This window comes from Anoplophora glabripennis, unplaced genomic scaffold, assembly GCF_000390285.2.
Source record: "Anoplophora glabripennis isolate ALB-LARVAE unplaced genomic scaffold, Agla_2.0 scaffold567, whole genome shotgun sequence".
In the NCBI taxonomy this organism is placed as follows: Eukaryota; Metazoa; Arthropoda; class Insecta; order Coleoptera; family Cerambycidae; genus Anoplophora; species Anoplophora glabripennis.
The window spans coordinates 310,446-324,646 of record NW_019416646.1 but is presented as its reverse complement, the minus strand read 5'-3'; the positions used below and the strand labels follow the sequence as shown (position 1 = coordinate 324,646).

Below are 14,201 nucleotides of genomic sequence, written 5' to 3'. Positions count from 1 at the left end.
AAAAAAAAAATCAGAAAATCGAATATTTTGCTTTTTTTCATATTGTTTATTAACGATTTTTTTGCATAAAATTTTCCTTTTAAATTTTTTAAATAAGCTACATATTTCCATATGAAAATTCAATTATCTAAATAATTTTTCCTATGGACTATAGCGTACTTTTGCTTCGTTTTCGAGTTACAATAAAAAAACTGAAAAGGGGTGCATTTTCACCCCTATTTCCAATTTCCACCCTCTAATTTAATAGCACTCCGCGGTTTTTTTTTTATCTAAAATGACCCTTTGAACGATTCATGCAATAAAATTGCTTGAACGTCATAGTTGTGGTTAGGGAATCGTGGGGTTTTGGGGTTTGAGTGCATAGGTTTTTAAGATATCCATGTTAATGTTTAGCCATAATACAGATTGCCTATGATTTATCAGTTATGGGGTTATGGGGTTAAGAAGTTACGGGGTATATGGGCATTTTTTGGGTTTGAGTACTTGGGTTTTCAGCTATAATACCGATTGCCTATGATTTATTCCCTTGGTTATGGGGTTATAGGGTTATTGGGGTTTGGGTTCATGGGATTATTAGGTTGGGATATAATTGGGTTAAATGTTTATGGGATTTAGTAAATTGGATTTGGCGTTGGAGTCTTAAGGTTTTATGGTTTAATTGTTCAGAATATCGGTTTTTTTTGAGTTTATGAAAAATCCTGAGGTGATTGGGTTCAATGGACCTCGGATTCGGATTCAGCGACCCAAAAAACGTATTATAAATATGGACCTCTGTGCCCGAAAGTCGGTTTTTTGTGTGGCTGTATAATTAGTTTAATCCAAATTTAACTTTTGCTTATAAGAACAATTTGAGGATGTGAACAATTTTTAGAACAATTTGACCGAACTGGCAACATTTACCTGAGAAAACTACTACTCGTTAAGCAATCGTCACTTTTTCTTTATTTTTTTTTTCGGGTGATATTCGACACTATTATTTTATACTTTCTATTATAGTTCCTACTTGAGGTAGTAAGAATAGCACAGTCGATTCTGATCAGAAATGAAACAGCATGTTTTCTACGAAAGGTGTATTGTATAAAAGTACATAAATCTACAAAATACAGTTTCACGAACAATAATAATAACGCAGGGAATGAAACTGCAAAATGACAAAATCCAAGGGAATGAATTCTATTAATTAATATTGCTGGTTATACCTAAAATCCACAAGCGTGTTCATTATTTATAACACTTGCATGTATTCATATTACAAAGTTAACATTAACATCATTATTGCACCATTCGGCCACGTAAATTAACTCCTTAATCTATAAAAAGAAAATCAATTAAATAAGAGAACTAAAATTAACGCATCTATAAGTAATGACTAGGAAAGAATTATATCATTAGCCGATATAAAACTAAAATCTAACCGGTTAATCTGCTACTAGTTCTCTCATGCCGAAACATGGATGGAACCTCATAACAGCAAATTCATATGAAATTACTGCCATGACGATTTCAGTATGTTTCTACACTTCTACAATGGTTAGTACAAAAAAATAAATAACTTAAAAATTAAATGACTTAATTCGCTTTTCACCAAAACTGAGAGCTTGTGTGAAAAACGTGCAAAGGACTAGTTACACTCTCGTCTATTGTTTACAAAGTGCCACAAAAGCGGTTCACAACCCTTTTGCGACACTTTATTATCAAAACGTCTCGTAAAATTAAAATAATAAAACCCTGGTTTATCGGCTAATAGTACGGTTTGCCATTACCACAAGGGTGGATTCGATCTGAAACTAGCAAAAATATGGTGCGTCTTGTATGAAAATTTGTTGCACAGAAGGAAAACCATTTTTGACACCTTGTGTATTTGTCATTTTTTGAATTCCTCTCTTTTTCCGATTACAATTATATAAACATGTCATATATTTACTTTAATAGCTTTCACAATATTTTGATTTATTTACTGATCCCGCATATGATCAAGATTGCCATGAAACCAGGGTGTGGATATGTTTTCCGCTTCTTTAAATTCTCTAAGAAAATATCTTATTGAAAACGGTGTTTTGTAATGCTTTCATATTGTCCTGGACAAAGGACACATCGACGCTTTAGTACGAAAACATGCTATCCCAGATTTCGGTTCGAAAACATGCTATCTCAAATTAAGCTTGCTAGCTCAGATCTTTAAGTAGAAACATGCTATCTCAGTTTGACTAGAAATTTAAATTGACACATTGAATGATTGAAACCGTGCATTTATAATAAACTTATATAATATATTTTTAAAAAAGTAAGGAATGTTTAAGATCTGAGCTAGCATGTTTTTCAACCGAAATTTGAGATAGCATGTTTTCTAACCGAAATCTAACATAGCACGTTTTCGTGCTAAAGCGTCGATATATTCCAAGCAAATGTATTTTTTATAAAGCCCTATTAACCACAACATTGATTCGTTTAATATTTTTTCTCTTAGGATAAGTCATGTAAATTATTAGATCGTTCTTTGTTTAGTTTGTCTTTCATAATACTTCATAGAGAGAACTACATGAATAAATTTATTTCTTCATTAGAAAAACTTAATTAACAAAAAGTCCTTTGTCTGGAACACGAGGAGGTTTTTATCGAACTCTGTTTGTAGTTTGACAACTTTTTCTTAATAAAATATTTAGATATTTGTTTAGTAAATTTAACAGTGGAAAAGTAAAACTTTATCCATTATGGAGGCTCAGTAAATAAACCAAAATAATGTGCAAAGCATAAAAGCAAATATTTGCCATATACATATAATCATTGTAATCAGAAGAAGAAACCGAAAAAGCGAGAAATACAGAGGGGTTCAATTTTAAAAAGTTTGGTTTATATCACCTAAATACGCATTCAATTGTTTTTATGCAATTCTCTTGAGACTAAAATTTTCGGTCTAACCATTTGCTACGAGGCATATCCACAAAGTAAGAATACTGAGACTCTGTTGCTCTGTGGTTTTTGTTTCCGATAAAGTTGACAAAACTACATTCAAGGCCAAGGTGGTGGGAGCAGAACACGCACTCATTTGTCTTACTCAGTTGAGAACTGTTGTTGTAATGGCGTGTTGAAATGAGTGCCTTTATTCCGAATCTCGCCAGGTGCGGGGCGAGGAACTTAATCTGGTTTCTTCTTGGAACGGGAAAGGCGCCGTTCCAAATTTTTAACGAAATCAAAAGTGTATATGAAACGAAGAGACAATCAATGTAGTGGCGACATCCGCCTTCTCCATCAAAGAAAATATTCAAAACCGTTGTTTTGGGCCGAAATATCATGACAACTGTGTTTTGGGACTCTGGTTGATTTTTTTCCCCAAGGAGAAACAATTAATGCTGTGAGGTACTGTGAAATCTTGAAAACACTACGAAGGGCGATACAGATCTAAATAAGGGGAATATTAACGACGGGAATGTACTTCTTGCATGACAATGGAACATCATCACCTACCCAGCTCACAGCCCTGACTTGGCGCCTTGTGATTTTCATATTTTCTCTTCTCTGAAGGTGTTTATGGGTGGAAAAAGGTTTTCTACCGATGATGAGGTCCACAGTGGCGTGAAACAATGGACTCGAGAGATGGGGGTAGATTTTTTTGATGAAGAAAACTCATCCTTTGGCTCACAAAGGGCAAGTTGAAGATGAGCACGTCGGAAAGTGGTGTTAGAAGTACTTTCCTGAATATGTAAATTTTTCATAAATATACTAGTTTCGATTTTTTTTTAAATTGAGTGCTCTTACTTTGTGGGTATGCCTCGTAGATAGAAAGGAAAAAAAAAATTAGAATGTTTTGTGAATGACCCTGCACACTGAGAATATGACGACGACATATTTTAATTCTCAACCCAAGAGACCTCTAGGGTTGTGTTCTTTTTTTTAACAAAACTTATTAAGTTGACTTGGTATCTTTCTCATTTTTTTGGGCTTGTCAGAAATATTTCTGATGCCCTATGTTTGATTACTAAAACTACGTTAAATTCATTAATAAAAATATTATAATGGTGTTCTGATTTTTCGTGTGTTATACTGTGTCCCTTGTCACAATTCACGTTGTGTAGAAATACGATTCTTAAGTTTATAATGTCCATCTTTATAGAAATTGGTTCATCCTGTACAACAAATTTTGAGCGTTTAAAATTAAGTCTTCGTCTTTTTCCTGTTACAAGAGATGTAATGAGAATTTTTTTTAGTTTCATATCCAGCCTTAAGGTACCATAGCCATTGTGAGTAGAAGGCAACTATTATCTTAACACATATTTCTACGTTATTTCCAGAACAGATACATTTAAAAACATCGTCGTTACACAGACAAATATATACATATCTTTTTAAAGATAAGTAAGTACAGCTGCCACTTGGACAAAAAAGAAGCACCATTCGAAACAGCTCATAAATAAATAAATATGTACAATTATAATTCTAATGGCACACGAGAATTCACAGGTAGTTTTCATATTCTAAGGCACACGAAAGGCACGTGATAATACATAGAAATACTTGAATTTGATTTGTCATTGGTTAATCTAAATTACTTAAGTGTAGTATTAATTTTGGTTAGTTTTTTGGTATGTATTTTCGGAGAACATCTTTTGGAATTGTCATGGTCCCACGTAGGAATTTAGTAAGTGCCCAAACGAAACGAAAAAAATTAAACGGCTATAGCCAAACCTAGGGCGTATCCCCTTTCCGAATTTTGACCGTAAGTCTGCCTGTCTCTCCCAGATTGCGAGGAAAAGTCGACAGGTTGGTCCTGTAGCATTATATTGTTACCGAAACGACCAGTTGCGTTCAGTATGACCGAGGGATGTCTTATGGTCGAATAAAGTATCCTCTCTGGGTTAGGAGAGATTACGGTCGATCTGTACAGCATTGGAGATCTGATAGCGCTATCAGGACCTTTTATTACCGAATCACCTAGTCTGGATCCAACAGAAACTATAACGGGGGTTGGTGAAGCTTCGTTCTTGTCCGGAGATGCTTCTCTGGAGTTGTGTCGGGCGTTCATCCTCATACAGGACGATTCCTCGTGCTTATAGAGGTAGGACTTCAAGGCGAATGCTTTGCCGCACCGTCCGCAGATATGGGGTTTGGTGTTGGAGTGGGTTTGGATGTGGGCGCGAAGGTTGGACTTGTCGGCGAAGGCTTTGTTGCAGATCGTGCACTTGAAAGGTTTTTCCCCTGAAACGGAAAGCAATTTTTAGTATTATTCATTAAATTAGCTTCAGCTAGTTATTTTGGTTGTTGACATCTTTTCTCGTGAGTCGTACATGTCAAACTGTGACTTCTTTCCCTAGGTACAAGTGTCACCACTTCCAAGCTATAATAGCCTTTTAAAGTTAAAAGAATGAATTTTCTTCTATCTTTGTTGTGTCTTGTTTCATTTCCTTTTTCGTGTTAGAGGTCGCTAAAATGTACAATCCCTGTACAATCACACGTGACTTTTTTAATTTTGCTTTTTGTGGTTCACAATTGATTAGTGCAGATTTTAGTTTAATTCTGACGTACAATTAACGACCTTTTTGAAAATTTAAAGGGAAGAAGCTTGTAGAGGTTGTTTTTCAGAACACATGTTCATAGGAGAAAGAAGTCACATTTTGTAGGGTTTTAAGGCTATTATGATTCTTCAAAGACTGGAAGGGAAACGTAGTGTTTGAATATTGTTACCCAAGAACCATCGAAGATATAAAGTTCAAATTTGTTACAATCCTTCATAGCAGCTACTTTCTTATTATATTTGAAAAAAAAGTAACTAACAAAAAGTAGTAGCATCGGAATTAAGAGGAGTTCAGACTCTCAGGGGCAACAATTGGAACTATATTGTATAAAATTTCAAATTTAAAATTCATATCTTCAATGGTTCTTCAATAAATTGATTAAAACTAAATTTCAATTCTAATCTTTAAAGGATCATGGAATCTTTTGGGAAACAAATGTTGCTCCTGTTTTCTGTTTGTTTTGAACGGAAAAAATAAACCCAGAAAGTTTGTTCCAAAATTTGTCAGTCACTATAATTGGTCTTTACCTATGGCAAGAGGTCAACAATTTTTGAAGGAGATGCATTTTCAAATATATTCCTGCTATGACGTAGAAAGATAAAATAATTAAGAACGGAGTAAAGAAGAGACGTAAAGTTTAGAAGAAGGTCTAAAAAAATATGGAACAGCATTGTCATTTAGGAAGGTCAACTGGTAATAAGCCAGGTAATAGAAGTAATTTCGTCAGATAGAATTTAAAGAAATCAATACACAATTGGGGGAAGGAAATATTAAAGTAGTTATGTGTATCAAGAAGGTATATAAATAATATACGTATAATAGTTATTTACTTACACCAGAAAGGAGGTAAGTATTATTTACCAGTCGAGGACGACTTTGCGCCCGAGCCGAGCGAGGGCTGGCAATAGAGTCGAAGACTGATAAATTATACTTAACTGCTGCGTGGTGTATAACATTTTATCTGCTCCCACAGTTCTTTATGGTTCATAAAATAAAGATTAGGTATTATTTTTTGACATTTCTTAATCAATTCATTTTGACATTATTCGAAATCTAGTAAAGTCGGCTTGGTTGTTTGGATTTTGTCATTTCTAAGGTGTTTATAAACAAAACTACATACAATTTCAAAGAATGGTGCCAGAACAAAAATACTGGTGTTTCTGAAATGTCACTGCTAGCATATTTCATGGAGAAATCAAGAACTTTAAAGTCAACGGCGAGTTTGTGGAGTGAATCTGAAAACTCAACGAATATGTCAACTTTTGACATAGAGGAGAACGTGGATATATCAAAATACCCTAAATTGAGAGCATTTTCGAAATGTAAGAATGACGGCTATATACCTAAAAAGTCAAAGGTTTTAACAAGGATAACACATATTTGCTAATGAAGGTAGTGACGGTGTTGCAGAAGCATGCCGTTCTGATGAGTTATGCAAACTTACTTTGAACAACGTTAATTTCAAAAATTTCGATGACATTATTGTAGTTAGAATTCCAGATTCTAAAAATGGAATGCCACGTACGTTCACAATTACTTCTCGTCTGGGTTCTGTTCCTCACTTAGAAATTCTCAAGAAATATATCAAGATTAGATTAGAAATTAAAACTGAAATTTCACGCTTTTTATGCACTATCAAGCAGGTGGATGTTGTAACTGCCAGTCGGTAGGAATACCCTTTCTATGATGCCTAATAAGATTGCACAGTTTTTGAAACTAGAACATCCTGAAACATATACAGGCCATTCATTCCGAAGAACATCGATAACGTTACTGGCTAATACAGGAGTTGATGCATTATCAGTCAAGAGAAAAATGAAATACTTAGCTAACAGGATGCTTTACAATGACACTGCAACTTCAGGTCATTTTGAGAAAAATATGAGTTAATAAACGTGACGGGAATAATTATCCAGATTTTACAAATGTTACTAAATGTAATAACTGTAAGTACAATTACTATAAATATTCATTCATAATAATTAATGAAATGTAATGTCCATCAAATATTTTTATTTATTTGTTCATAAAATATGCACTTATACCTCGAAATCGCTTTTTGCCTAGGGAGGTAAGTTACCTCACTTACCTCCTTAAAAACAATGTCAACAACAATTAATAGTCTATTTACTATAGTGGGAGGAGATAAAATTAATAATGAGAATTTAGTGTCAGTAGAAAGACTTATGGATCTAAGAGATCTTTGATTGCCACTTCAGTTTACTCACATTATTCATTGATAATTATATTTTAGGAAAATGATTGGTTTCATCGTTGGCAACTGTTGGTCACTTACTAGTAGTATTAACGCTCTGGCACGAAATAAAGACATTTATACGAAATGAAGTTCAGTTCTGAGTTCGTTGATGATAGTCCTTTGGTGCAATAGTTTCTTTTCATTTCAAATGTATATTATAATTATTTCTCTTTAAGGAAACATGTGATACTGAACAATTTTTTTGAATATCTTCTGGTGGAAAACTAGATGAGCAAAAGACCAACGTATTTATGAAAAATCAAAACACATCTTGCTTTCTTAAAACATATTTGATTATCCACAAATTAAGTACGTGGTTAAATCAGAAAACTATAAATATATAACACTGTTTTTTTTTAATAAAGAATAGGATGCAAATAAATGAGTATTTAAAAAATTAGCCATAATAAACGCGCAAAGATGAATTTATCGAAAACTTTTCTAAAAGATACATACCTGTGTGGGTTCTAATATGCCCTTGGAGCAGCCAGGGTCTCGAAAAGCACTTTCCGCAGTACTGACACTTGCATCCCTGATTGTGAGTCCGCACGTGCATGGAAAAAGCAGGCATACTGACATAAACCTTGTCGCAGTGCGGACACCTTCTGGCCTTCTTATCTGCAGGGCTACGATGGGTTTGGCGGTGTCTGGCGAGGTTGCTGGAGGTGCTGTATCTTTTGCCGCATTCTGCGCATTCGTGTTCGTGACCTTCGGAGGTTGAGGATGATATTAATGGTGTCTCGATAGTAGAACTGGGCGGTGTTGGCAGAGCCTGGGGTTTGGAAATAACGCCGAATGTGGTATATTTGGAATCTTCAGTCTGAAACAGGATATATGATGTTATTGGTTTTTAGAAAACTTATTTTTCTGCATCTCACAATCCTAAAGCAATTATTAATAATCGAATTAGAGTTTAAACGTAAAAAAAATATTATAGTCCAATTAACTAAGCCTTTAAATAGAAATTTTGCCAACTTGGCTGAATTTTTGATATGAGTTAGTTTAAGGTATATTATAACAATAAGTGAGAGTAATTTTTTGTTCAACCCCCGGCCAAGGGTGGAAAAAGATAAAACAAAGGGCTTTTTCAAGATAATTCAAAAAGGGTAAGAGCTAGAAAAAAAAGTTTTTCATGAAAGTTGTAAAGCAGACAATTCTACATAAAAAAGGCCTCTTAACTTTTTCTTGTACTATTACAATTAACAGAGTTAGGGAGGCTAGAAGTTAAGGGAAGATTTCAGAAATTTAAAAAAAATCATAACAAACAGAAAAATGATTGAATTTTGTAATTTTTTTTTCAATCTGCTCTAAAGTATGTAACTTTTCTTTTCAGAGAAATAGATATATTTTTTAATTTTTAATAAGAAAGTTATAACAAAAAATCAAATTTTTAATCGTTAATTTTAATGATTTAACAAAATTAAATTTCTGAAATCTTCCCTTAACTTCTAGCCTCCCTAACTCTGTTAATTTTAATAGTACAAGAAAAAGCTAAGAGACCATTTTTATGTAGAATTGTCTGCTTTACAACTTTAAAATTTTTTTTCTAGCTCTTACCCTTTTTGAGTTATCTTGAAAAAGCCCTTTGTTTTATCTTTTTCCACCCTTGGCCGGGGGTTGAACAAAAAATTACTCTCACTTATTGTTATAATATACCTTAAACTAACTCATATCAAAAATTCAGCCAAGTTGACAAAATTTCGATTTAAAGGCTTAGTTAATTGGACTATTAGTAGACATTTTATTGCACTAACGTGTTTTTACTGTAAAATAAAGGTCGAACGCAGAAAAAAATCAGTTTTCGAGAATTGCGCATTATTATTGCAAAAACCTGTTGATATTGAGGAAATTTATGGAAAACACCAACATGTGTGCCAAAGGCCGATTCGATTGACTGTGAAATTGTTGCTACAGGTACCTATTTGTTAATTATTTTCGTTCGGTTTTTTGCAACTAATTGTTTAATTACTAAACGTTATTTTGTGATCCAATTCGACTGGAGTAATACATATTCAGGGAATGATAGGATTTCAGAAATTAATAAAAAAATCGAATCAGTATGAATTAAATAATATTATAGTCCACTATGGTACGCTACCAACGCAATTTAAACCTATACTGGGATACGTGCTGGTGGTTAGTTAAAGTTTTAACAGTTTAACGGAAAAACCGGAAAATTGGACAAAATTGACTTCCTTTTCATTTTATTTTCGGAAGCAAAAATTGGAGAAAAATGAGGAATGAAAATAAATGCACTTGAATAAATACTTATATAAAATATTTTTCCAGATATATTTTGCTGGAATAAATCTCAATGAGTATGAAACTAATAAATTTTAATAAAATTCGGGATCGGATGTCCTCAAATATCAAATTACTAGAGCTCAAGCACGAATTAATGAAAGGTGAATATACCTAACATTTTATTTGAAACACCAAAAAAAACACAAAATTTTTAACTTTAAAAACAACACTTGTGATATTTAAGCAAAGTTTGGAAAACCAAAAAACTGGAATCGGTAAAACATTATTTTGCAAATTCATTTAAAGAATCTTCAGATTCCATGTCTGACTATAGTTTCTTCCAAGGCCTTTAAAAGGTTAAGAAACTTTGTCATATATTAAAATATCTTCACCTCATAATATCCAGAAATACATAAAATACACAGTCTCTGTGGACATCACGACAGAGTTACGTTATTCATAGAAACTGTTATAAATTTTAATGTCTCTAAATGCGTAACATGTCGTTTATTTATTAAAATTTGTTTATTATGACATGAGCAGTCTTACTCCTTGGGAATAGCCTTGTGAAGAACTAATTATATAGGTATCTCGTTGAAACATCATAAAAGAAAAAGTTGTCACATAATGTTGTTAAACAATGTTGCATCATACATAGTAGGTGTTAAACTGATCAATTTTCTAAAAATATTAAGAAATTTCCTCTAAACGAATAATTCTCGGTTGTAGGTAAATAAATAAAATTTCAGCTGCTACGTTTTAAAATAGCCAACTTTTTCATAGGTTTTCCCACAAGTGTTGTTACTGTTATTTTGAAGTAAACAAAGTGGTCTGTTATTTTGATCAGACCCTGTTATTGCCATGTTTTCGGACGCTTTGAACACGAATAAAAAGTCATTTTGTCGCCAACGCCTACTGTTTTTGAGAAAATAACCCCTAAATGCTCAAAACTGGGAAAACCCCCATATTTTCGGACCTACTGAACACGAATCTGCAAATGTAAAGGAATACGAAGAGGGAGACGACAGTCGAATGTATACTGTGGGACGGGAAGAAACATCCATAAACATTTAATCAAAATAAAAATTCGGGAAATGGCCGGAAAACTGCAAAAAACGTATTTCGTGAATAACTTGAAAAGCATTGAGAATTTGCAAAGGATCAAAGTTGTTTGTGGAATTAATACTTTTCAAGTCATTCACGAAATAAGTTTTTTGCAGTTTCCGGTCATTTTCCGAATTTTCCCGGTCCGCTCCTGTGCAGAACATTTTTTTCCCTAGTCCTTTAGCAAAAAACTAGCCATATGCGAAAAAAATGCGCATTTCGGAAGTTTGGGACACGTAGTGTTAAATGGAATAAACTCCATTTTCAATCGAAAGTATTAGGTATCTTTGGGATTTGACAGAAAGGACTAATGACGTTATCAATTATATTTTTTTCAGAAACATACCCAAATTTTTTTCCTGTTAAAAAGCTACCTTGTTTCTAATAAACTTTTATTAGAGAAATTTTTCTGCATTACTTTCCGTTTAAAAGTTATAAGCAATATCGCCCTAAAAAGTCTCAAAAGAAATACCACCTAAAAATAACATTGGCGGTGGAAGGATCAAATAGTCTTGGAAAACGAATGTTCGTTGTTTAAAGTGCAGAAATGTCACAAAATACTTGTCACTACTCAATATGAACATCAAACGTATAACTTTTGTACTTACAAAATGTTTTCTTATTCAGAAAAAGTTGTTATGTTGCTAATTTACGGCGAGTCACAAAAAAATTCAAGAAGAGCTGTAGAGCTATATCGAGAAAAGTATCCAGAGATTGGATATGTGTCTTGAAATAAGAGGTAGTCATATAGAGGATAGATTGTAATATGCATGTAGTAATTGTATGAAAAGTATGAAAGCGTTTGCCTCATTTTTTAAGTTTAATTATTGTTATCATCACCTTTTGTTTTAAAGAATTATCGAGTTTATTCATTTTATTTATTCTTAATGACATTTATGCACTTTATAAACACAACGAACATTCAATTATTTTCCAACGACTACTTAATCCTACCGCTAATGTTATACACCCTGTACATTTTCTCGAAAATGCTGGGTAGTGGTGCCAATTCACACAGATTCATGTTCGCGAGTCCGAAATTATGGCGGTAGGATTATGAAATCCAGTATACGGACTAGTTTTTTCCACGACAAACTGATGTGAAAATAATAAGGAACAAATCACTTTTAATTTTGTATGCCTACGATTATTATTATTGGAAAATATGCCGGATGCGCCAGTGTTAGGCAAATTTGTCCACATATATTTTACTAAGTGTACGAAGATAATTATGTTAAAAATAAGAAAAATATATCTAACCCCACAGATATGCTAACTGCTCATATTGCGAGAAGACTACTGTAAGGGCTACATGCCCTAACTAGCACTGAATTAGATCGGCAATACTAGCAGTTAGGAATCTTGTCTATGGGGATAGATGTCGTTTGTACACCTAGATTTCTGTTAACAAAGATATTGTTTGACTTCATTTGATAACATTTTGAAAAAATAATTGAATTCGTAATACACTTAGAATAGAGTAAAAGGCTAATTGTTAATTGACTTTCGTATATTCCCATTCTTAGTAGAAAATAAATTTCCATGATATAATCGTTACCTTTATTAAATGTGGTCTGGGGGTTCTTGACGATTTGTCGAAAAGTTTGTGAGTGTACGTGAATGACGGTGGTTCGTCATTGGTTGTGCTAGACGGCGACGAGAGTCGGCGCTGTTCCAAAATCTGACCGGTAGCTACGGCTACCTCGGCCAATTTTGTTAAATTGTACAGTTCATCCGGACATTCGGAACTGTTCTCCGACATTTGAGAATCCGTCTCTGCGATACTGACCGCATGTTCGGGACTCAAACCTGAAACAGAGGAAATACGTAAAGTAAACATGAAACATAAACTGATATTTTATCTGAGTCTTTAGGTGTGTAGGTGAGTGAGATCGTTGTCTGTGGTAAAAGGTTGTCAATTGAAACTAACATACTCATTATATCATTCAGTTACTAGCAGTTGTGATCGAAAACTTGCATTGTCACAAGTAAATTAATTGTAACATACTTATTTCATAATTTTCAGCATATATCTAAAATAGTAATTCAAATTATATTCATAATATTAGTCAGATGGGTACAATTTAGATGCACGCTGTATGAGTGTACAGGACCTGTGACAAGTATTACTTATTTTGAATTTGTTTGTTTTCTTGCAAATGCGATGGATTAAACAAGATACTTAGTAAAAAACGACTAAAAGTATTAACTAAACAATCTTTGACATACCGAGCATTTATTTGTTGTTGTTTTATATAGTATAATACAGTTTATAGTAGAAAATAGTAGTTTTAATTTTGGACATAGGAAAGGATAATATAAAAAATGTACCTAATGTCTTATTTTGGGTATTATGAGCTACTGAACTAAAATATTTGTATACAGGCTGTTTCTAAAATAGGGTTCCAAACTTCTGTTGCGTTTATAACTCATTAAAATAAGCCAAACAGTTCCTATTAACATGTGCCCTAAAACGCACCCTTAGGAAGTTATATGCCCTTAAAAGGGCTCAAACAAAACTGGTTTTTTTTCGTTATTGACAAAACGGTTGCAAATAGGTAAATAGAAAAAAAATTATGGGTCTTACATAACTCTTTACGTTAAATAACATGGGCTACTCCGTTTTTCGACATGCAAATCATATGCGTCCCATTTAGGTTGGTGAAGGGGGTTTTCGGCCCGTAATTTTTTTTATTTCAATTTTTTTACAATTTTCTCTACAGATTTATAAAATCTTAACAATTTTACGTAAAATTGTTAAGATTTTATAAATCTGTAGAGAAAATTGTAAAAAAATTGAAATAAAAAAAATTACGGGCCGAAAACCCCCTTCACCAACCTAAATGGGACGCATATGATTTGCATGTCGAAAAACGGAGTAGCCCATGTTATTTAACGTAAAAAGTTATGTAAGACCCATAAATTTTTTTCTATTTATTTGCGACCGTTTTGTCAATAACAGAAAAAAACCAGTTTTGTTTGAGCCCTTTTAAGGGCATATAACTTCCTAAGGGTGCGTTTTAGGGCACATGTTAATAGGAACTTTTTGGCTTATTTTAATGAGTTATAAACGCAGCAGAAGTTTG

The 14,201-nt window shown here is 33.2% G+C and overlaps 1 protein-coding gene across 1 annotated transcript in view; it reads right to left on the bottom strand.

The window, feature by feature from the left end:
• Positions 1-2,323: 2,323 nt before the first annotated feature.
• The window catches only part of LOC108913448 (zinc finger protein SNAI2-like), a 27,255-nt gene continuing 15,377 nt past the window's right edge, over positions 2,324-14,201 (bottom strand). The window contains exons 2-4 of the mRNA XM_018719004.1: positions 12,674-12,924; positions 8,224-8,587; positions 2,324-5,193 (exon numbers count right to left, since the gene is read on the bottom strand). Of these exons, the coding sequence (XP_018574520.1) occupies positions 4,664-5,193; positions 8,224-8,587; positions 12,674-12,924 (1,145 nt within the window). The 3' untranslated portion in view covers positions 2,324-4,663. The remainder of the gene's footprint in view (positions 5,194-8,223; positions 8,588-12,673; positions 12,925-14,201) is intronic.